Source organism: Vipera berus (assembly GCF_964194415.1).
Source record: "Vipera berus genome assembly, chromosome: W".
NCBI lineage: Eukaryota > Metazoa > Chordata > Lepidosauria > Squamata > Viperidae > Vipera > Vipera berus.
In genome coordinates this window covers 45,177,225-45,202,332 of record NC_138210.1, presented here as the reverse complement: position 1 = coordinate 45,202,332, position 25,108 = coordinate 45,177,225, and the positions used below count along the sequence as shown (strand labels likewise).

The following is a 25,108-nucleotide window of genomic DNA, read 5'->3' as shown; positions in this document are numbered from 1 at the left end:
TAGAACATAAAAATAGCCAAGGTTCTATTCATAGCTACTGTTTTGCTTCTCACATTTGCTAACCATATCTTCAAAATTAGGTTCTTGTTAGGCCTGTCCTCCATGAACTAATATCTTTTTAAAGCCATCCAAACTAGTAACCCTCACCAAATATATTAAGGAATTCTTTAGATTAATATATTGTGCTGCACATTATTTTGCCAGTTTTGCATAACCTCAGTGTCATTAGATGAACCAGTCCTAGTTTCTTATGAGAAAAAAATCCATCCTGTACATTTTATTGACTTTTTAGTGATTTTATACACCTTTATTGTATTCTCTTTAGTCACCTTTCTTCCAAACTAAAACGATCCCCAAATGTTTTTTCCTCATTGGGGAGGTGCTGGGATCATTTTGTTAACTGACTTTTGCACTCAGAGAATGACTGAGAGCATATCACTTTAAAATAGTCCAGAGAGAAGCATTTGTAAAGTAGAATCAGGAAGTGTGGAAATACTACTTATGTATTACTTTCTCTCTTTACAAATACCCTATTCCTTCACTGAAGTTGGGTTAGGAACCTCATGTCTTTGATGTGTGGATCTACTGTCTTTGCTAAAACCAGGTCTTGTTTTTTAACTTTGAATTATAAAATCTGTACATTTTCTTTATACAGTAGGTCATTTGAAATTAGTTTAATAGAAAACTTGGTCATGAAATAAAATTTTAAATAATGAAAATTTGATACCAATATTTTCATTTCATAAATCAGGAGATTGCAGTTATACTCATTTACTTGGGAGTGAATTCCATTGTATTCAGTAGGGCTTATTTCTGAGTACAGATACAGGTAGTCCTCAGTTAACCATAATTTGGACCAGAAATTCTTTGACTGAGCAATGTGGTTGTAAAGCAAAAAAACAAGGCAACTGCATTGACTTACGACAGCAGTTCTAGTTGTGGTAATTAAGTGAATCATGCACTGTTAAATGCAACTTCACATGACTGTAACTTGCAACTTCCTGCCGACTTTCCCATTGACTGCTTGTTGGAAGCTGGCAGTGAGTGCTGCAACTGGAAATCATGGTTAGAATGGTTAGAATGCAGTATTGCAGGCTAGCTCACTGCTCACTCCAGGAGTTTGATTCTGAACGGCTCAAGGTTAACTCAGCCTTCCAGCCTTCCCAGGTTGGTAAAATATGGACCCAGATTGTTGGGGGCAATATACTGACTCTGTAAATTGCTTAGAGGGCTGTAAAGCAGTATGAAGCTGTATATAACTCTTAAGTGGTATTGCTATCATGTGACTGTGGAACGCTGCAACCATCATATTTGTACATCAGTTGCCAAGTGCCTGAATTGCAGTCACATAACCATAGGGGTGCTGCAATGGCCACAAATTCAAGGACTGGTCATAAATACCACTTGTTCAGTGCTGTTGTAACTTTGAGTGGTCACTGAATGAGTGGCCATTAACCATGGACTTCCTGTATTTGCATCCTTCTGGAAACTGTAATGAGTCCCAGTAACAATTGTAATGATGTTGCTCTCTCAGGAGCCTAGATCTTGGGAATAACAAAGAGTAGTGAGGTAGATGATACTATGCTATTGTGAAGATAACAGGAGGGAGAAGCAGAGCAACTTATCTATTACTGGCTTGAGAGACCAATCCAACATTTTCAAGAAGAAACTACTAATGTCATTCACACTGAAACTTTCAGAAGGAGAGTACAAAATGCTAACTAGCTTCAGTTTAGGGAATCTTTATTTGTATATTAGTTCTTACAGCTGCTGTGACACAAGCTTCTCTGCAGTCTATTCTTCATAAAATTCTCACTGCTGGACCATCTTTTAATATAAGTTCCCTGATTACTCAAGCAACACAGCTTTCCACACAAGGTAATTTGGAAGTTTCTTCTTGCCTTCTTTGTAAAGTAGCCTTGTATTTCATGACAGCTTGGCTAATAAAATATAACTTGCAAAATAATGAAAAGTTACTTTCCAGAGAAACCCTGTTTGTGTCTATGTATGTTTATCTGAGGCAAGTTGTGGGAGGTAAGAAATATAAATGTTTTTACACCATCTAGCATAAATATATTCAGTCACAGAAAGGATGAAATTGTAAATTGTCCAATGATTGCCCTGCTAATTATCTACCAACAACTAAATTACCATTTGCCAAATTGTTTTCCTTGATTTGAATTTGTGATTATACAGGTGAAACAAAAAATTAGAATATCGTGCAAAAGTTCATTTATTTCAGTAATACAACTTAAAAGGGGAAGCTAATATATGAGATAGACTCATTACATGCAAAGCAAGATAGTTCAAGCCGTGATTTGTCATAATTGTGATGATTATGGCGTACAGCTCATGAAAACCCCAAATCCACAATCTCAGAAAATTAGAATATTACATGCAATCAATAAAACAAGGAGTGTACATAGAACAATATCGGACCTCTGAAAAGTATAAGCATGCATATGTACTCATTACTTGGTTTGGGCCCCTTTTGCAGCAATTACTGCCTCAATACGGTGTGGCATGGAAGCTATCAGCATGTGGCACTGCTGAGGTGTTATGGAAGACTAGGATGCTTCAATAGCGGCCTTCAGCTCTTCTGCATTGTTCGGTCTCATGTCTCTCATCTTTCTCTTGGCAATGCCCCATAGATTCTCTATGGGGTTCAGGTCAGACGAGTTTGCTGGCCAATCAAGCACAGTAATCCCACGGTCATTGAACCAGGTTTTGGTGCTTTTGGCAGTGTGGGCAGGTGCCAAGTCCTGCTGGAAAATGAAGTCAGCATCCCCATAAAGCTCGTCTGCAGAAGGAAGCATGAAGTGCTCCAAAATCTCCTGGTAGACGCTGCGTTGACCCTGGACTTAATGAAGCACAGTGGACCAACACCACCAGATGACATGGCTCCCCAAATCAACACAGACTGTGGAAACTTCACACTGGACTTCAAGCATCTTGCAGTGTGTGCCTCTCCATTCTTCCTCCAGACTCTGGGTCCTTGGTTTCCAAATGAGATGCAAAAGTTGCTCTCATCAGAAAAGAGGACTTTGGACCAGTGAGCAACAGACCAGGTCTGTTTTTCTTTAGCCCAGGTAAGACGCTTCTGACCTTGTTTGTTGTTCAGGAGCGGCTTGACAAGAGGAATACGACATTTGAAGCCCATGTCCAGGATCCGTCTGTGTGTGGTGGCTCTTGATGCACTGACTCCAGCCTCAGTCCACTCCTTGTGAAAGTCCCCAACACTTTTGAATGGCCTTTTCCTGACAATCCTCTCCAGGCTGCGGTCATCCCTGCTGCTTGTGCACCTTTTTCTTCCACACTTTTCCCTTCCACATAACTTTCTATTAATGTGCTTTGATACAGCACTTGGGGAACATTCAACTTCTTTTGCAATTACCTTTTGAGGCTTTCCCTCCTTATGGAGGGTGTCAATGATGGTTTTCTGCACAACTGTCAGGTCAGCAGTCTTCCCCATGATTGTGATTCCTACTGAACCAGACTGAGAGACCATTTAAAGGCTCAGGAACCCTTTGCAGGTGTTATGGCTTAATTAGCTGATTAGAGTGGGACACTTTGAGCCTAGAATAGTGCACCTTTTCACAATATTCTAATTTTCTGAGATTGTGGATTTGGGGTTTTCATGAGCTGTACGCCATAATCATCACAATTATGACAAATCACCGCTTGAACTATCTTGCTTTGCATGTAATGAGTCTATCTCATATATTAGTTTCCCCTTTTAAGTTGCATTACTGAAATAAATGAACTTTTGCACGATATTCTAATTTTTCGAGTTTCACCTGTATACTATATTACTATATCATTACCTTTTAGCATATATTTTTGTTTCACATAGTATTTTTAGAGGGAACACTTATAATAAAGCTAATAAACAGTTTGATGTAAAGCAGGGGTGTCAAACTCATCACGTGACGTGTCACGATGTATCACAACTTTTTTTCCATTGCCGCCAATGGGGTGGGCACGGTTTCAGCATGATGCATCCGGCCCATAGGCCGGCAGTTTGACACCCTGATGTAGAGGCTAGAAACCAGGAAATTGTGAATCCTGGTCCTGCCTTAGACACAAAGCAAGCTGGTAACTTTGGGCTACTTGACTGTTCTCAGCCCTAAGAAGAAGGTAGTGGCAAACCACATCTGAAAATGTTGCTAAGAAAACAAGTTAGCTGGACTATTCCAACTTCTTGAAAATTCCCAAATGTTAATTGGAGGCTGTGGAATACAGGCCTCTGGTTTTCTCAGCCTCAGTACACAGCTTCTGAAGTTTTGCCCCTAGTTTTAAAAGGACTAGACTTTCTAACAGGGACAGGTTGAGTAATCTCTGTGTGTCCAACAGGCACACCTGCCTGTGAAGATGTGGATCTCATGTTTTGGGTCTGCACAATAAATGTATTCTTAGTTATTAGAAATCCACTTAACTTTCAAATCAAGGTTTGCTCTGTATGTGTAATGGGCTGTGTGAGCAGCCTTGAGACAGGAGGAACATGTGCAACCTAGACAGTGGTCAAATAAGCGAAATCTGAGTCCAAAGCAGGGATGTAATTTGAGCAAGCATCTCAGAGTTGACCCTCCCTAGTTCTCTGGAATGTAAAAGGCAGGGATGTCCCAAAGGTGCTTTTTCAAGAGGCAACTGGACTTTCTTGTTTTTCTTTGAAGACGTTTCGCTTCTCATCCCAGAAGTTTATTCAGCTTTGGATGGTGGGGAATGGAAGGATTTACATTCCTTGCAGACAGCTGGCCATTTATAAATCCTTCCATTCTCCACCATCCAGTTAGAGCTGAAGAAGCTTCTTGGATGAGAAGCGAAACGTCTTCAAAGAAAAACAAGAAAGTCCAGTTGCCTCTTGAAAAAGCACCTTTGGGACAACCATGACCTGGATGACTGAGAATCTTGATAGACATAAAAGGCAGGGAGGAGAGAGGCATTTTCAGACTTGCAAAATTCTGTTACTGTAACTTTATAATAAAAGTAGTACTAGTATTCATAACTTTGGTGTCTTGAAGGGCTGATTGTATGTGAAGATCATATCTGTTCAGTGGTATATGCAACCTTCTGATTGCAATTTAAAGTTACTGTTTATGCACTACAGAAAATACATATTTTCAGATGTTTCTAGTACCTTGGATTGGGTAGTTTGTATTATATTGATCTAATAGAAATCAACCTACAAGTAGTATTTGCTTAATGACAGTAATTGGGACAGCAATTGCTAAGTGATAACAGTCATAAAGTGCTATATCACATGACCCCTGACTTAGTAACAGGAATCCCAGCTGTCTCTGTTGCCATTGTTAAGTGAGGATTGTGGGTCATTAAGTGATGACCTCATGTGACCACGACTTGTGACTTAGTGCCGCATACCCACCATCAAAGTCAGTGGGAAAGCTGGCAGGAAGTTGCAAGTTTTGGGCAGCTCACAAGCAGGATTTTGGGTAGGTGAGCACTATGGAGTGAGGTGTGGGGTTGCTATGGTGAGTGTGTTGGGGAGGTTTCACTGCTCTGCTGCATAAGCGCAGGTGTGTTGGGGAGGGAGTGCTACAGAATGATTGTGCTTTATAGAGTAAGAGTTCCCTGAGATCTCATACACCATAATGGGGTTCCTCGGGAGAAAAGGCTGAAGTGACTTACAACATTCCTTGCTGGCTTCTCAATTGACTTTGCTTGTGGGAAGCTGATAAGAAAGGGCACAAATGGTGACAACATTACCATGGGACTCTGTGACCATCATAACTGTAAGCTAGTTGCCAAGCGCCTCAATCATAATCATGTGACTGGGGGTGCAGCAACAGGTGGAACTTTGAGGACCAGTCATAAATACCACTCATTCAGTGCCATTGCAACTTTGAATGGTCGCTGAATGAATGGTTGTTAACTGAGGACTACTTGTATACATACAGTATATGCAACAATATTAAGAATATAACCTCAAATTTAGTAGCTGTGATATTAAAGAATAAAGAGTCCTGGAAAGTCACATTAGAAACAGAATAACTTCAAAATAATTTGACTTTATCGTTTAAAGGTTTCCTCCTTGCTATTTTGGCAAAAGAAGCACATGCACACACATACAAGGTCTAATTTAAATGTGGACAAATACAACAATCATCTATTGCTGCAAATCAGTTGTAAATTTAGCTTTCCATTGTTGTATGGACATTCTTTTAGTCAGCCCCCAAACTCCATAATTCTGTATATATCAAATACTAGGAATATAACCATAATTAACACAGAAAAATTGATTCAGAGCCTTATTTACCCTATTTATTTCAGTCCTACGTGTGGCAGTTAGAACTGCTTCAACCATGTGAATTAATGTCCATCTTTTGGGCAATTACACCAGCATATATAAAAGATTGTATCTGATTTATGTTAAGCAATCTTCTTTGAATTAATCTCATTTTAAGATCATAGAAAACTATTTAAAGTGATTATACACAGGTTTACCAGGACATTTAAACTCATTATTCCAGATACCATTACTATCAGTTTCATCAATTTTCTTAAAAAGATTTAACTTGAGAAATCACAGCTCATTTCTCCAAAATTACAAATTTAAGAAGTAATAATAACATCTGCTCCAACTAGATCAAATAACAAATACTACAGTTCAATAAAATAGCAAGAAGTACTCTGAGGGGTAAATCAGATTTGTTCAGTATGACAAGTGTGTTAAAATAGCCTCCACAGGGCTGAGTTGATGCCTAGTAATAATAATAGAAGAGCTCCATCTTAATCCACCCATTTAAAAAAATCCACTATAGTTAAACCGGGATTATCTAATACTATAAGATTTTCATAAATGGGTCAATATTTTCCATACAGTCATGGCCGAAATTGTTGGCACCCCAGAAATTTTTCCAGAAAATCAAGTATTTCTCACAGAAAAGTATTGCAGGAACACATGTTTTGCTATACACAGGTTTATTCCCTTTGTGTGTGTTGGAACACAACAAAAAAAGGGAGGAAAAAAAGCAAATTGGACATAATGTCAAACAAAACTCCAAAAATGGGCTGGACAAAATTATTGACACCCTTTCAAAATTGTGGATAAATAAGATTGTTTCAAGCATGTGATGCTCCTTTAAACTCTCCTGGGGCAAGTAAAAGGTGTGGGCAATATAAAAATCACACCTGAAAGCAGATAAGGAGATAAGTTCACTTAGTCTTTGCATTGTGTGTGCCACACGAAGCATGGACAACAGAAAGAGGAGAAGAAAACTGTCTGAGGATTTTGAGAACCAAAATTGTGGACAAATATCAACAATCTCAAGGTTACAAGTCCATCTCCAGAGATCTAGATTTGCCTTTGTCCACAGTGCGCAACATTATCAAGAAGTTTGCAACCCATGGCACTGTAGCTAATGTCCCTGGTCGTGGACGGAAGAGACAAATTGATGAAAGGTTGCAACGCAGGATAGTCCGGATGGTGGATAAGCAGCCCCAAACAAGTTCCAAAGGAATGCAAGCTGTCCTGCAGGCTCAGGGAGCATCAGTGTCAGCGCGAACTATCCGTCAACATTTAAATGAAATGAAACGCTATGGCAGGAGACCCAGGAGGACCCCACTGCTGACACAGAGACATAAAAAAGCAAGATTACAGTTTGCCAAAATGTACTTGAGTAAGCCAAAATCCTTCTGGGAAAACGTCTTGTGGACAGATGAGACCAAGATAGAGCTTTTTGGTAAAGCACATCATTCTACTGTTTACCGAAAACGAAATGAGGCCTACAAAGAAAAGAACACAGTACCTACAGTGAAATATGGTGGAGGTTCAATGATGTTTTGGGGTTGTTTTGCTGCCTCTGGCACTGGGTGCCGTGAATGTGTGCAAGGCATCATGAAATCTGAGGATTACCAAAGGATTTTGGGTCGCACTGTAGAGCCCAGTGTCAGAAAGCTGGGTTTGCATCCGAGATCTTGGGTCTTCCAGCAGGACAATGACCCCAAACATACGTCAAAAAGCACCCAGAAATGGATGGCAAGAAAGCGCTGGAGAGTTCTGAAGTGGCCAGCAATGAGTCCAGATCTGAATCCCATTGAACACCTGTGGAGAGATCTTAAAATTGCTGTTGGGAAAAGGTGCCCTTCCAATAAGAGAGACCTGGAGCAGTTTGCAAAGCAAGAGTGGTCCAAAATTCTGGGTGAGAGGTGTAAGAAGCTTATTGATGGTTATAGGAAGCGACTGATTTCAGTTATTTTTTCCAAAGGGTGTGCAACCAAATATTAAGTTAAGGGTGCCAATAATTTTGTCCAGCCCATTTTTGGAGTTTTGTTTGACATTATGTCCAATTTGCTTTTTTCCTCCCTTTTTTTGTTGTGTTCCAATACACACAAAGGGAATAAACCTGTGTATAGCAAAACATGTGTTCCTGCAATACTTTTCTGTGAGAAATACTTGATTTTCTGGAAAAATTTCTGGGGTGCCAACAATTTCGGCCATGACTGTATATATCTTCTAGAATTAAGTACAGAAATCCTAGTGCTTGCCAGGATTCCAATAGGCCAAATAGTAACTCTGAAGTCCATACAGCTGAATTCTGAAGTTCCTTATGCCAGCCAATGATCAAAGACAAAATGCCCAGTGATAAACTGAAGTTAAATCTGTCTTCCCAATAGCTAATTGTAATTTGCACAATGAAAATCTTACAGAAAACTTGCCAAATGTATTCTGTTCTCCAGCATGACAAATGGAGAATCCACAGATGGGTTGATCTTGCCTTTCTGCCCTAGAGACTAAGTCATTCAACCTTTGCCACGCCTCTCTTCTTCCGGCTAGGAATCCCCAGTCACGACTTAGTCTTAGTCCAAGAGAGACGTGAAGGTTGGCTCTAGTAGAAAGGCAACACCATTGTATTCTTCTCAGGTTGTATCTTCCCTTCCCTTCCCTTTCTCTGCGCTGATATCAGCGCTGAAATTTAAACCGCTGTGAGGCTGATCGGTTTTTTTACAGGCTTCGGCTGAAGCCTCAAGGTCCACCAAGAGCCTTGGTGGAGCAGTGGGCTAATGCCTCCTTAAGTAACACCAGCTACCTGCAATTAGTGCAGGTTCGCATCCCACCAGGCTCAAGGTTGACTCAGCCTTCCATCCTTCCGAGGTAGGTAAAATGAGGACCCAGATTGTTGGGGGCAATTAAGCTGACTTTGTAATAATGCCGCTTGGGGTGTGTGTGAAAGCCCTAATAAGCAGGCATATACATAGAATGAAGCCTACTGCTAAGCTTGTAAGCCGCCCTGAGTCTTCGGAGAAGGGCGGGATATAAATGGAATTAAAATAAAAAAATAATAATACTTTTAGCTTCTAGGCAAGCCACAAGTGTAGCGGTCGCCATTTTGGGCACCGCTGTTGTTCCCGAGGGGGGGGGAATCCTCCCTTCCAGTGAGGGCAAATTAGCAGCAAATAGACTTAATTGGGCACATCCAGCTAGCAACTTTCTTGCCCCGACCATTGAATCTGCTGCTACAATCGGTTAATTGTGTCTAGCATCAGAGCAGGAGGTCGTTTTACTGGCGGCCGCCATTTTGAAAACGCCATTTTGAAAACTGCACGATCATTTCCCAGGCCATTCAGAAAGACAAAATCACTTCCTTCAAGGTGCTTTCAGACTACTGGGCAGCTCTCATTGTAATAACAAAACAGCAATGACAGCCGCCAGCCTCATAGCTTTCACGGAGGTGTGCAATTGCTCAGGCATTTCCAAGGTTTCAGGGCGTGGCTGGGTGCCTGTCTTAACTACCTCCATTTTCCTAGCAGTTTTACTGCTTATAGTGTGCTGGCTACCCCATTAACTTGGTCTTGCTGCCACCAACAGAATATTGGAGTGTGCTGGCCGTACTATTAAGTTGGTCTTGCCGCCACCAACAGAACTTTACATGTGGCCGTACCATTAAGTTGGTCTTGCCGCCACCAACGGATTCATACATGTGCTGGCCGTACCATTAAGTTGGTCTTGCCGCCACTATTGGAGTCATATGTGTGCTGGCCGTACCATTAAGTTGGTCTTGCTGCCACCTCCAGGATTGTGTGCGTGCTGGCTATCCTATTAAGTTGGTTGTGTCGCCACCACTTCAAACCACAACTAAGCTCTTTACTATTGAGTTCACCTAGCTTTTGTAAACGCATTGTGATTGCCATTTCCAGGATATCTCTAAGTGTCATAATGGCAGATGAATCTACAGCTCAGGTACAAGGTGCCTCTATCAGTTCACCCAGATGCAAGAAACCCAAATCAGCCAAGCAGGAGGCTGCTGGGAAGCTCAGATCCAAAGCTATCTCTGGCAAAAGGTCTTCCAAAGCTGCGGAGAAAGAAGCAAGTAGGAGGCACCAGGCATTGGAAAGGCAATTCTCCAAAGCTGCAAGGCAAAGGAAGGATACAAAGGTTGGTCAGAGTACTTCTGTTTCTATGGAGGCATCGGTTTTTGGCCCTCACCAAGCTCCTTCTCCCTCGGCTGCCTGGTCCCCAGAGGGTGAGGCAGGTCAGTTCAATTTTCCTGTGATAGACCAGGTGGAGATGGCTTCCCCTTCCAGTGAAGGGTTCGGCCTTCAGATCCCTGGTCCTCCTACTACAGCTAGGCCCCTGGGCCCGGAGGCCATATTCACTCCCACAGCAGCGGGGCTTCACCCTCCAGATGCTCAGGAGCCAGAACTGTCAGAACGACTGCAGTTGCTGATTTCTCAGGCCATTGCCCAAGGCATAGCTTTGACCCTGCACCAGGCAGCTCGGATAGCATCGGAATATCCATCTCACAGCAACGTGTCATATCTTCCCCAGGCGGTGTCTGCCGCATATCAGAGGTCAGTTTCCCCCTCACATTCCTCAAGAAGCAGGATGACGTTCACAGGGGATGAGGATCAGAGAGAGCAGGGGATGTCAAAAGATGAGGACTTATCTCCTGACCCCCCTCCTTTCATAGGCCTGTTTAATCCGGCCCTCTTCAAATCCTTGCTTCATAAGGCCAGGAGCACTGCCCAACTTGGTCCTAAAAGTGTTTCTCAGGCTGAATGTTCCACCAGCCAAGCGTCTACCAGTAAGGTTTTTCCGGAACCAGTCTTTACTCAACAGGACATTCCCTGCCCTCCCCTTTTTCACGATGTTGTCCAAAGACAATGGGGAGCGCCAGGTACTTTTCTATCTCCGGGGGGAACCGATAAAAGGTTATATAATATGGCTCCAGCACTGTCAGAGGTGCTAGCAGTCCCCACATCAGATGAGCCCTTAGCACCTTTGGTTTCATCCTTCGCTGTGCCTGGAGATATAGCGGAGGCTCTGAAGTCCGAGGATAAGAAGGCAGAGCTTAATTTCTGCAGGACCCATCAAGCCTTAGCATGGGCGGTGAAGGCAGCTTCATCAACTTCTTTTTTCTCCAGAACCTCTCTGCTCTGGCTTTGCCAATTGCAGGCTAGGGTCCCGCCAGAAGAGGTACGGATGCACCAAGATCTAAATAAATTAGTGGCTGCATCTGAATACAGGTGAAACTCGAAAAATTAGAATATCGTGCAAAAGTTCATTTATTTCAGTAATGCAACTTAAAAGGGGAAACTAATATATGAGATAGACTCATTACATGCAAAGCAAGATAGTTCAAGCTGTGATTTGTCATAATTGTGATGATTATGGCGTACAGCTCATGAAAACCCCAAATCCACAATCTCAGAAAATTAGAATATTACATGCAATCAATAAAACAAGGAGTATACATAGAACAATATCGGACCTCTGAAAAGTATAAGCATGCATATGTACTCAGTACTTGGTTTGGGCCCCTTTTGCAGCAATTACTGCCTCAATGCGGCGTGGCATGGAAGCTATCAGCCTGTGGCACTGCTGAGGTGTTATGGAAGACCAGGATGCTTCAATAGCGGCCTTCAGCTCTTCTGCATTGTTCGGTCTCATGTCTCTCATCTTTCTCTTGGCAGTGCCCCATAGATTCTCTATGGGATTCAGGTCAGCGAGTTTGCTGGCCAATCAAGCACAGTAATCCCACGGTCATTGAACCAGGTTTTGGTGCTTTTGGCAGTGTGGGCAGGTGCCAGGTCCTGCTGGAAAATGAAGTCAGCATCCCTATAAAGCTCGTCTGCGGAAGGAAGCATGAAGTGCTCCAAAATCTCCTGGTAGACGGCTGCATTGACCCTGGACTTAATGAAGCACAGTGGACCAACGCCAGCAGATGACATGGCTCCCCAAATCAACACAGACTGTGGAAACTTCACACTGGACTTCAAGCATCTTGCAGTGTGTGCCTCTCCATTCTTCCTCCAGACTCTGGGTCCTTGGTTTCCAAATGAGATGCAAAAGTTGCTCTCATCAGAAAAGAGGACTTTGGACCAGTGAGCAACAGACCAGGTCTGTTTTTCTTTAGCCCAGGTAAGACGCTTCTGACCTTGTTTGTTGTTCAGGAGCGGCTTGACAAGAGGAATACGACATTTGAAGCCCATGTCCAGGATCCGTCTGTGTGTGGTGGCTCTTGATGCACTGACTCCAGCCTCAGTCCACTCCTTGTGAAAGTCCCCAACACTTTTGAATGGCCTTTTCCTGACAATCCTCTCCAGGCTGCGATCATCCCTGCTGCTTGTGCACCTTTTTCTTCCACACTTTTCCCTTCCACATAACTTTCTATTAATGTGCTTTGATACAGCACTTGGGGAACATTCAACTTCTTTTGCAATTACCTTTTGAGGCTTTCCCTCCTTATGGAGGGTGTCAATGATGGTTTTCTGCACAACTGTCAGGTCAGCAGTCTTCCCCATGATTGTGATTCCTACTGAACCAGACTGAGAGACCATTTAAAGGCTCAGGAACCCTTTGCAGGTGTTATGGCTTAATTAGCTGATTAGAGTGAGACACTTTGAGCCTAGAATAGTGCACCTTTTCACAATATTCTAATTTTTTGAGATTGTGGATTTGGGGTTTTCATGAGCTGTACGCCATAATCATCACAATTATGACAAATCACGGCTTGAACTATCTTGCTTTGCATGTAATGAGTCTATCTCATATATTAGTTTCCCCTTTTAAGTTGCATTACTGAAATGAACTTTTGCACAATATTCTAATTTTTCGAGTTTCACCTGTACATGGCTGATTCATCTTTGCACAAGGCCAGATTTTCCTCCTGGGCATTAGCATCTAACATCACCTCCCGCAGACCTCTGTGGCTCAGACACTGGCAAGCGGATGCTAGATCCAAGTGGAGGTTGGCCTCAGCCCCTTACAAGGGGGACCAGTTATTTGGAGAGGCACTAAATCCTTATCGAGAATAAGGATAAGCGTAAGGTCGTGTCCCCTCTGATCAGGAGAACAGACAGGAGAGCTACCCCTTGTGCCCGCAGGCAGTCCTTTCGCCTGACCTACACAGGCTCAGAGTTTACTCATTACTCCCGCCCTTATCCTCCCAGACCAGAAGGTCAATTCGACAGATCTGGTAACAGGGATAGACCCAGGCAGCAATTTCAGGCCAAACGGCCCTTTCGGGGCGCGGGAGGCCATCCCTTCAGACGGTCCAAGTGACAACAAGAGTACCTCTCCCATAGGGGCCAGGTTGGCTCTCTGCACACAGACAGGAGAACATCACTACAGATCTCTGGGTCCTCAACACCTGTTCTGTACCAGCCTGCTACCGGCCTTGCAGAAAGGCAACCCCTGTACAAACGGCAGAGGCTGGAAAGCGTCTGTGGCTGGAAAACGTCTGCCAAGTTTATTACACAAACAAACAACAAAACATGAAACAAGATACCGGAGCTTTGATCCTCAAACGGAGCGGTTGCTTTCAGCAACCAGCCCTTCCCCAAACACTCCCTTTATTAGAGTTCAGGGCGTGGCCTCCCTGTGCCTCCTTCCGAGGAGTCCCACAGCCTTTCTCTGCTTGCTCCTGCTTGACTGCCTCCTGCGTCGGGCGTCCTTGAACAGGGCCAGCTGTGGGTCATCATCATCCGCACTGTCGGGCTCGCGCAGCTGAGAAGAGGGGCCTGGCTGGGGGCTCTGCGAAGCCTCCAAGCCATCATCAGCAAGTTCGTCTTCAACACCCTCCTCCTCCCCCTCGTCTGAGTCATCCGAGTCATCCGACCCGGCTGCCGGACCCACAGGCTGACCCTGAATCACAACAACACCATCAGATTCGGCTTGACTCGAGTTCAAGTCCATTCCCCCGAGGCATTTTGTCTCTTGCCCATCTTCCAAAAATCCGGTCAAAAGATGCCTCATGAAGGAGGCGATTCGACATCTGGAAATTCAGGCCATAGAACCGGTACCGGCAGGGCAAAAAGGACAGGGTTTTTATTCCATTCTGTTCATTGTCCTGAAGAGATTGGGAGGATGGATAGCGATCCTGGATTTAAAGAAACTAAATACCCACTTGTTATAGAAAAAATTCAAAATGCAGATGCTCCAATCCATTTTAGCAGGCATCAGAAGGGGGGACCTCCTAACGTCCATCGATCTGACGGAGGCCTACGTGCACATTCCCATCCTTCTCGGGCATCACAAATTTCTCAGGTTCTGCTACACAGGCCACCACTTTCAATACAGATCTCTACCATTCGGCCTATCATCGGCCCCCAGAGCATTCACAAAGGTCCTGGCTGCACTAGCCGCGCATCTGAGAGCCATTCCGGTGTGTGTCCAGTGTTATCTGGACGACTTCCTTATCAAATCCTCCTCAGTCCAGTTGGCTCAGTCAGACCTGGCATTGTCCATCAAGACTCTCCTTTCGCAACTGCTAGGAAAGATGGTTTCCTGCATAGCAGTAGTTTCTTTGGTTCGACTCCAGTCCAGAACCCTCCAATGGTTCCTGCTCCCATTCCAGAGACTAGGAACCTGTTCCTCCAACCACAGGGTACAGGTCCCAGCACAGACCCTGCAATCCCTCCAGTGGTGGGTCTCTCCAGCAATGGACAGGGGGACCTTATTCAAGGAGCCCAACCAACTCATCCTAACATCGGATGCCAGCTTGTTCACCTGGGGAGCGCACCTGCAATCCCAGTTGGCCCAAGGTCGGTGGTCCCGGTTAGATCTGAAGCACAATATAAACTGGTTGGAACTCAGAGCTATTCATCTGGCTCTACGCCACTTTCGCCACACAGTGGCAAGGCGACACATTCTAGTCCTCACGGACAACGTCGTGGCGAAAGCCCATATCAGCAGGCAAGGGGGTACCCACTCCAGGTCCCTCATGGCCGAGGTTCAATTATTAGGAACCTGGGCAGAGACCAACCTCTTGTCCTTCAAGGCGGAGCACATCTTGGGAGAGATGAATCACCAAGCAGATTTTTTGAGCAGGGCAACAGTGGACCACTCCGTGTGGCGCCTACACCCAGATCTCCTCAGGGAAATATAGGAGAGGTTCGGTCATCCAGCGCTGGACTTGTTCGCTACCCCAGCAAATTCCCAGCTCCCAAGATTCTTCTCCTGGTTCCCGTCTCCAGGGGCGGAAAGGGTAGATGCCCTCCGCAGCCCATGGTCCAGAGAGCTCCTGTATGCGTTCCCTCCTCTCCCTCTGATCCAAGCAGTTATCTGAAAGATACTGCAGGAACGGGCAGAGGTGATACTCATTGCTCCCCACCAGCCACGACAGCTGTGGTATGCCGACCTCGTAGGCCTATCGATATCTCCTCCGTGGAGGATACCTCAAGATTGGATCTCCCTCAGCCAAGGGGCTCTACAACATCCAGAGCCTCAGTGGCTCCAGCTAACAGCCTGGCATTTGAAAGGAGACTCCTAGCAGAGGAGACCTACCCATCAGGCGTGATTAACATGATTCAGGCTTCAAGACAGCCTGCGACCAATAGAATTTATGATTCCACATGGAAGGATTCCTGTAACTGGTGTGGGAGACAACAATTAGATCCGGCTACCATTCCTGTTCCAAGAATCTTGGATTACTTACTGGAGGGGCTTCAAAAGGGCTTAGCACCCAACACTATTTGCAGGCAAGTCGCTGCTCTGTCCACGGTGATCACATATGGCACCTCAGAACCCATGGCTCAGCACCCTATGGTACGGTCCTTTATCAAGGGAGCAGTCAACACCAAGCCACCCGTGGTCCACAGATATCCCTCTTGGGACCTGTCCAAGGTCTTGCAGGCTCTCACTTCATCTCAATTTGAGCCCATCAGAACCTCCTCTCTGCGGTTTTTGACACTTAAGGTCGCCTTCCTAGTAGCCGTGACATCGGCTAGGGGCATCTCGGAATTGGCAGCACTTTCTATTAGAGATGACTTGTGTATTTTTTCACAAGGACAGGGTGGTCTTACACTTAGACTCCTCATTTGTTCCCAAGGTCAACTCATTGTTTCACAGAGCACAGGAGATTGTGCTGCCAGATTTTTGTCCAGAGCCGTCCCACGAATTGGAACGTAAATGGCACACCTTGGACGTTCGTAGAGCATTGCGTCGCTATATTAAGTGAACTGCCTCCTTTCGAAAATCTGAAGCCCTCTTTGTTTCATTCCAGCCCTCTTCAATGGGTCAGAAGGTGTCTGCCTCTACTATAGGCAGATGGATTAGGGCTTGCATAGTACCAGGCACACTCCTTGCCAGCCCCAAGGTGAATTACCGCACACTCCACTTGCAGTGCTGCAACTTCAGCGGCCTGGGCAACACAGGCATCGATAGAGGAGGTATGCAAGGCGGCGACGTGGTCATCCCCTTCCCCATTTGTGAGGCATTATAAGTTAGATACATTCGTCTCAGCAGATGCTTCATTTAGCAGGAGAGTTCTCCAAAGAGTAGTGTCAGATAGTGGGACACAGGCCCAGACGTCTTCCCGCCCATTGGGACAGTGAAGCTTTGGTATGTCCCATCTGTGGATTCTCCATTCGTCATGCTGGAGAAGGGGTGTTGTCTTACCTGAATGCCTTTTCTCAGCATGACGATGGAGAATCCACTCCCCCCTAGGGTACATCCGGTCCAGTGTCAGGGGAAATTGAGCCACCACCTTGTATACTCATCAACTGCTGAGCCTTCGTCGTGACTGGGGATTCCTAGCCGGAAGAGAGGCGTGGCAAAGGTTGATTGACTTAGTCTCTAGGGCAGAAAGGCAAGATCAACCCATCTGTCAATTCTCCATTGTCATGCTGAGAAAAGGCATTCAGGTAAGACAACGCCCCTTTCCTGTAAGTGTGTTTACAATAATATGATAGAATAAATACAGGAAGGCTTCTCAAAATGTAAATCAACCTTGGAACTAAATGCATCTTAATCACATTTATCTCACGCCAAATACTCAACTGTAATGTTTGGTTTGCATCAAAACCAGAGACAAATTCAAATATACTAGTTGACAAGGGTTCCTGAAAATTCTTAGTTCAAGATAAGCAGGAAGCAGAAGGCAACCTGAAGCCCCCCTTTCAACACCTACCTCCCCTTAACCCGATGCAGAACTAACCATGGCCTTCACCTTTTTCCACTCTCCAGCACTTCTACCCAGAACACATATTTCAGGACTGTGCCCATAGTTAACATATTCTTCAGTCTTGGTCCACACTGCTTATGGCTCAGTGTTTGGGCAGTGTTTGTTTTATTGTACACACCCCAGAGTTCCTCTTTGAGGGAGATGGGCAGTTCAGAAATGGGGAAAATAAACAAAATCTGTTCTTTCTAAATACAGTTAGCTAACTTAGTATGCAAGGAGAAATTTGATATTTATATGTTGTGTGCAGTCCTTAGTTTTTTAGATTATAAAGCTATGGAAGTGGTTCCCATAGGAAGCTAACCCTAGATCACAGCATACATTTGTTTGCTTATTTATTTTTTTTGTTTGTTTAATTTGCTGCAATTTATGCACTTATCAGTTCCAAAAAAGGCTGTTGAAAACAATTTACTTATATACTACTAAAAAACTCATTATCATGATCTAAGTGAGCAAAATGATGCATCATAGGGCAACAGTTTTTCAACCAAGGTAACTGAAATGGGCTTACAGAACGTATCCAAAATCTGGGACACATGATTCTGAGGGAATTTGGGAAAGTTGTGACTGTTTTAGTGCTATTGGCTGTCATCTTCAACATTCCATGACAGTTTCCCACCCAGTCTTGCAATCCCTCACTCCCCCACCCAGCAGCAGCCACTTACCTGTCTGCTTCAAAGGGGAGGGAGGAATGAACCCCCATGCACCCTTCTCAGCCCATGCCACTGTCCTATGTGTTCCACCAGCCTATTCTGCCCCCTTGCACCTTCCCTGATCCATGAGGCACCCCTAGTACACCCACACACCCTCCCCAACTCATGCAGCTCCTGTCACACAGCCCCAACCCCTTTCCTGACCCATTCCCCCATGTAGACCCTTTCTCCCTCACCTGGCAGCAGCCTTGGCTTGCAACTTCCTGCTGGCTTCCCCACTGACTTTCTCCCTGCTAGCTTTCCACAAGCAAAGTAAATGGACAAATCAGCAAGAATTTGTAGGAGGGAGAAACAAATGGTTAAGGAATAAAGGAAGGTTTCTGATGCTCTGATTCCTTCTGATAAGGAAATATCTCTGAAATAGTAACAACAGGTCATGGGTTGTCTAGTACTTCCTAGATATTACTTATTGCAGTGGCACAAATAGCTGTTGTGTGCCTTGTCAGTGTAAGATTTTTATTTAATCCAGTAATAACAACATTGGCCTCAGTGACAGTAGCAAATTTATTTATAAGCTTGCCAGTCTTAACTGTCATAAAAATACTGTTCCTTTAAAAATATTCAGTCAATAGGTTTTTATAATGCTGTCATGATTTTATTCACAGCTCAGTCATCTAATCAGTCCCCAATGTCTTTAACATCGGATGCTTCATCACCAAGATCATATGTATCTCCAAAAATAAGCACGCCTCAGACTAACACAGTTCCTTTGAAATCTGTATCATCACAGCCAAAGGTAAGTTTTTAATGTATTGTGAGAATAAAACTGTTTATTGCTAGTCTCCAGTATTTTCATAGAATCATAGAATTGGAAGGTCAATCCACGATCCAATGGAGTATCTCTGAGAGGTGATCATCCAGCCTTCTTTATGAAAACTTTCATCAAAGGAAAGGCCACCATTTCATGTAGCATCTTTTTCCTTGACTAACAGCTTGTATATTTAATATCTTAACTTAAAACATTGTAATTTTAACCCATTTGGCTAATTAACTGACTTAACTGACTTAAACCCATTGGTCCTGAAGGAAATAGGGAAGAAATCTATTCCTTCTTCTGTGTGACAGCCCTTCATATATTTGAAGACTGCTATTATATCTCCTCTCAGAATTCTCTTTTGTAATCTAAACATTCCAGATTCTTTAACTGTGCCTCCGAGTAGCTCTCCTCCAAATGTGTTTAAATTTGTAAATCTTTTTGAACTATGGTTCCCAAAATTGGGTCCACATAGGAGCAGGTTAATGGTTAATGAATTCCGAGATAGCATTTCTCTTTGCAGCTGCATCACATCCTGGCTCATGCTTGTATTGTGGTTGACAAGGACACCCAGAACCCTTTCATATGTACTACTGCCGCTCTAGATCTTCCACATTGTATACATGTGGCTTTAATTTTTGTTACTTCAATGCAGGACTCTGTTAAATTCGATCTCACCCATTGTGTCCAGATCTTGAAATCTCTCCCTTCCTAATAAAGCCTCACCACTGTGTCATCTGCAGATTTTAAGCATTCTCAACAATATTCAATTGATAACCATTTTAGTACTTTCTGTATTGTAATGTTTCTTCTATCAAATAAAAGACTGAAATATTTTAAGATATTTTTCACAGCTAATCTTAAATGTGTGCATTGGTTTCTGAAGGAAGAAAAAACTAGCTTTATTTTTTGTGTGTATTCCTATCTCTGTGTTACTGGTTTGATTGTTAACACCAGCAACAAAAGATACAGTCCTGTGTCTAGCATTTGAATAGGTGACTTGTGACAAGGTTGTTACATACACTCTAGCTGGCTGCTTTTTGTGCTCATAGAGGCTCACTACACCACCTGGGATTGAGTCAGCAACAGTTCAGGCCAAATAGAAGGTGACTGAATATTCACAAGATCCCAAGGCCTTTGTATTCCTGTATACCCCCAAAGGAAGCTACATGGATGCTTTGCCAAGCAAACCAAGAGGTCGTGGTGTTAAAAATTCAGCCCTTGCTGTATTTCTTAGGATTGTGTTATCACAATGTGAGCTAGAACAGGGGTGTCAAACTGCCGGCCCACGGGCCGGATGCGTCATGGCAAAACCATGCCCACCCCATTGCCGGCAATGGAAAAAAAGTCAAGATATGTCGCAACACGTCACGTGACGTTGCGAGTTTGACACCCCTGAGCTAGAACATCTCAATACAAGTTTTGTGTTTGTTATTAATTTAGCTAATAGTCTTGGTATGATATAACACTAGGACTTATATTTTTCTGGCATAAGTATTGATGAGGGACAGTCTGTTGATTATAGCTGTTTGAACAAATCTGGATATTTAATCAAGTTTTAAATTTCAGGTTGCTACTTCAGGTATTAAGCAAGGACCAGTTTTGCAATTAGTGTCTCAGCAGCCTGTGATTGCTGACAAACCACAAGGTCATGAACCTGCTTCTCCTCGAAGTCTTCAGCATTCAAGGTAAATTTAAATTAGTTCAGTATTGATTTAACCATGAATTGTTCTAGAAATGTTGATTATAGATGCTCATTTTGAATGGCATGCTTTCTCATCTACACATATCTACACATACACATAGGGTTTTTAAATTAAAGGTAATAATTGTGGATCTAATATTCCCTTATTTTAACTGGGTCACTCTGATTTTAAGAAGAAATATCTCTTCTGCAAACTACTAATCATACTGCTAAATTTACAATTTAACCACAAGTATCTTTTAATGTTTTTATTACATAGTGCAAGTTGGCTGAAAGAACACAAGGGCTCTAGTAAGCTGGACCTGAACAAATGCATTTGCCTAAGTGCTATGCATAGTTGTGTATTAAACATTTGGATTCTGTTGAACCAGAAACATTTTCCACTTTGAGCCCAAATATTGCTAATTGTAAAATACAGAATGAAAGTACACTGAGTTATCGAATTTATAAGAACCATTTCAGTTGTTTCCAAGCAATAGAATAAATGTTTATACTTCACTTTTATTTGAAGAACTACATAGCTGGAGATATCAGAGAGCTATGTAAGACTTGAAACATGATAAAGGTAGATTTTTTCCCCACTCGTTCCCTTGATTTTTATGAAAATAATTCCCATCACCTTCATTCTAGAGTAAACTGGGTTTAAAGTAACTCATGAACACAAACTTTGTTGTACAACCTAAGAGACAATTTGGCTTAAATACATTTCAGAGAAACTGCACATCTCTTACTAAGCCATATGTTTTACCTTCTCCCATCTCTTTCTCAGAGGGGGAAGGTGGATGCTGCTGGAGTTAACAATAGTTAACAGCTAGTAATGCGGCCCCATAAGTTCATATAAAAATGAAGTTTTATTTATATGCATTAACTACATTATATATTTTATAGGCGGCCCAAGACAATTCCTCTTTACTCAGTGCAGCCCAGGCAAGCCAAAAGGTTGGACACCAATGCTCTAAATGGAATACATCAAAAAAATGTTCTTCAACTATACAAACTAAAGATTTGTGGAAAGCAGTGAATAAGATATACATGTAGTCTAGTAACTCATTAGCTTCTTTGGTGATTCACTAAGAAGAGCCAATGTTTAAAATCAACATGTTATTACTGAAATTAAGTCAATGATTATTGAAATAATTCAGTATAACTTGCATAAATCTAAGACAATATATGTAATGTATACATTTCATATTTTTAATAATGCATACCATTAATGGCTGGCAAAGTAGCAGGAAAAGAATGTCTTACAGATAGAAGATTTGAAAATTGTATGAATTAATGTACAGTGACACAGTTCATTCTTTTTCTTATAGTAGTCCATCTCCTGGTCCAAATCATACCTCCAATACAAGTGTTTCAAACACAACAGCACCACAAAATGTATCTGGACGGCCTACATGTTTATTAACTCCTACATTAGCAGGCCATTTCAATGAGAATCTTATAAAGCATGTCCAAGGATGGCCTGCAGATCATGCAGAAAAGCAGGTGATTGTACATTCAGTGTTTTCTTGTGTGTTGTAGATCTGATCTATTAGCACTTTTGTGTGTCTGATAACATTTAATAAGTACTCTTTGCTAATGTTTTTCATAAACTTTCCACTCTTCACTTTGGAGATTTTTGGGGGGGGGGGTAGAATAGTTCCCTTCCGTGGGAAGAAACAGGCTGTAGAACAGGGGTGTCAAACTCACAACATCACATAATGTGTCACAGCATATTGCAACTTTTTTTCCATTGCTGGCAATGGGGCGGGCATGGTTTCGGCACAATGCATAAAGCCTGCAGGCTGGCAATTTGACACTCCTGCTGTAGAACCAGCAGAGGTAGTTTTTAAAAAAAATATTATACAGTATAACCTAGAGTAGTTAACTGTTAATTGTTTTCCATCCTAACTCTGTACACATAGGCATTTATTAGATAGATAATTTGCAATTACCTTATATATCAGCAGCAGTTGTTTGACCTAGAAATTCAGTAAGCTTTCTCTCTAGGTCTTTAAAGCAGAAATAGTGGTAAAAGAATGCTATGCATATCATCCAGGTATTACTGTACTGTATTTCCAGGTCTTCTGTCCATGGATCTCTGCTTACACATTGTGAGGCTATGTGTCAGCACCCACCTCTTCCCACTTCTTAAGAAAGCAGCACTCTTGGAGACAGGGGTTTCCAAGCAGGATATTTTACTAAGAAATAGGAGATAGCAGGCATAATAGACAGGATCTGAGGCATTCTCTTACATCTCGACAATTTTAAAGTGCCCCCAAGCAAACTCCCCCCCCCCAACAGTTAATTTGGTCAGTTCCAGATCAGCCAATCTCCAGGTGGTAAATCCATCGTGGGAAAAGAAAGATAAAAATCTGTATGCAGCACGATCATTTCCACAGCTCCTCACACTTCCTTCGGAGAAATCCCCCAGATCCCAGAGGGTTATAATTTTTTTCCCCCACCCCCTTTTCTAGTTGCCCGGTAAGTTCAGAGAGAATGCCTAGTAAGGAAGCAATTTGGTTTACATTGTAATGGGTAGCAGACAGGCTGAATAAACAAAAGTTACATTTAATGAAGGAAGTGAAAGCAATAAAGCCCCATGCTTGTTCCCTCTCCCCCTTGGGAATGGCAGAATCCAGGGGAAGATGAGATTTGGTTTTTGCACAGAGGAGATAGTTAGAAATGAAATATAAATGGATTGTGACATCCTGCCCCCCATAAAAATAGGAGAGATCCACCTGTAGAGGAAACAAAAATATATATGTTAGCCTGGCTTGTTGGGATATTCTGTATGAAACTTCTTTACCAGCTTCAGTGCTCTGATGTGACGTTTATGGACCCACTCGTTTTCTGAGGAGGGAAGGTGTTTCCAAGCTACTAGGTATTGAATTGCTCCATGATACTTTCTAGAATCTAGGATTTCTTTTACCTCGAAGTGTTGTTCTCCTTCAACCATGATTGGAGGTGGTGGTGGTGGTGTTTTTGTCCGTAAGGGTGACTGTTGTTCCCTTTTCAGCAAGCTGCAGTGAAAAATTGGCTGTATTTGCCTAAGATTTTGGGGTAGATCTAATTCTACTGTTACTGGGTTTATGATTCTTTTAATTGGAAAAGGTCCTATATATTTTGTTCAAAGTTTTTAACAGGGCTGTAGGGATATTAGGTATTTTGTAGATAAATATACCATTTCTCCTACACTGAATGGTGTGGGTTCGACTCTCTTTGTATCTGCTTGTGCTATGTGTGCTTGCCTAGCTTCGTCTAAAGCTTTCCTAACGATTGGCCAGGTGTTTTGCAATTGTGCAATCCATTCTTTCAGCAATGGGATTTCCAGTTCGTTTGGGATTAGTTCTGGCATAGGGTTGAAACTTTGACCGGTGGCTATTTAAAAAGGAGTGTAGCCTGTGCTAGAGTGGACCGCATTATTGTAAGCAACTTCTGCGAAAGGGAGTAGGTCCATCCAATTTGTTTGCTGGAAATTAATAAAGCATCTTAAGTATTGTTCAAGTACTGAGTTCGAGCGTTGAGATTGGCCATTCCCCTGAGGATGATGACTAGATGACAGTCCCTGAGTGGTTCCTAAGAGGGATAAAAATTCCTTCCAAAATTTTGATGTAAATTGCACTCCCCTATCAGATACAATGCGTTGGGGTGCCCCATGCAGTCTGTAAATGTGCTGCACGAATAGTTTTGCTAAGGTTTTTGCGGTGGGAATCTTTTGGCAAGGGATAAAATGCACTTGTTTGGAAAACAAATCCGTAACTCCCCAGATGACAGTGTTGCCGTTGCTTTCTGGTAATTCTACTATAAAATCCATGGCTATTTCTTTCCAGGGGGCTGTAATAGTCTGGGAGATTTCCCTTGCAACCTCTTAGCCGTTGCGCATGTTGGGCAGCAGGCCACATAGCTTTCTATGTCCTTTTTCATGGATGGCCACCAAAATTGCCTTTTAGTTAAATGTGAAGTTTTTACAAATCCAAAATGCCCTGCTGATTTTGTATCATGGCACAACTGCATGAAATTGATCCTCTGAGTGGCAGGTATATATAACTTCTCCCCCACCCAGGGTAGTCTGTCTTTGTGCGCACAGGTCTATTTTTCTGGAAACATTCAACTGTTTCCAAAGACTTTTGGAATTCGATTCCAGTTTGGCTACCCAGCTGCGGGTTTATTTTAGCTTGGGCCCTGGTGGTTACTGGCGCTGCCAGTTGTTCTGGCATAAGTGGTTTAGAGTCAGTGGCTCGTGTGCTGTTATATTGGGGCATGCGAGACAGTGCATCTGCCAGGAAATTCTTTCCCCACCGGCAAGTGTTTAACTGTGAAACGGAATTGTTGAAAGTGCTGAGACCAGCAGGCTTGCTTAGGAGTGAGTTTTCTGGGTGTTTTCAGCGCTTCCAGCTTTTTGTGGTCTGTCCAGACCTGGAAGGGTCTAACCACTTTGCCACCCTCATCGCGTCCGCAGATAATCGCCCGGCCGCCCTGTTTAGAGTAACTCGCTCCCTCCTTAATCAGAAGGTGAGGGAGGAGCCCTTGC

The 25,108-nt window shown here is 43.1% G+C and overlaps 1 protein-coding gene across 2 annotated transcripts in view; it reads left to right on the top strand.

Annotated features, from left to right (window-relative positions):
* The window catches only part of LOC308676587 (WW domain-containing adapter protein with coiled-coil-like), a 138,554-nt gene that overhangs the window by 84,573 nt on the left and 28,873 nt on the right, over positions 1–25,108 (top strand). Inside the window, exons 7-11 of one of the 2 annotated variants that reach the window (XM_081342467.1) lie at positions 1,759–1,878; positions 18,739–18,869; positions 20,457–20,575; positions 21,481–21,531; positions 21,906–22,080. In XM_081342467.1, the coding sequence (XP_081198593.1) occupies positions 1,759–1,878; positions 18,739–18,869; positions 20,457–20,575; positions 21,481–21,531; positions 21,906–22,080 (596 nt within the window). The remainder of the gene's footprint in view (positions 1–1,758; positions 1,879–18,738; positions 18,870–20,456; positions 20,576–21,480; positions 21,532–21,905; positions 22,081–25,108) is intronic. The other variant, XM_081342466.1, reaches the window with a different exon arrangement.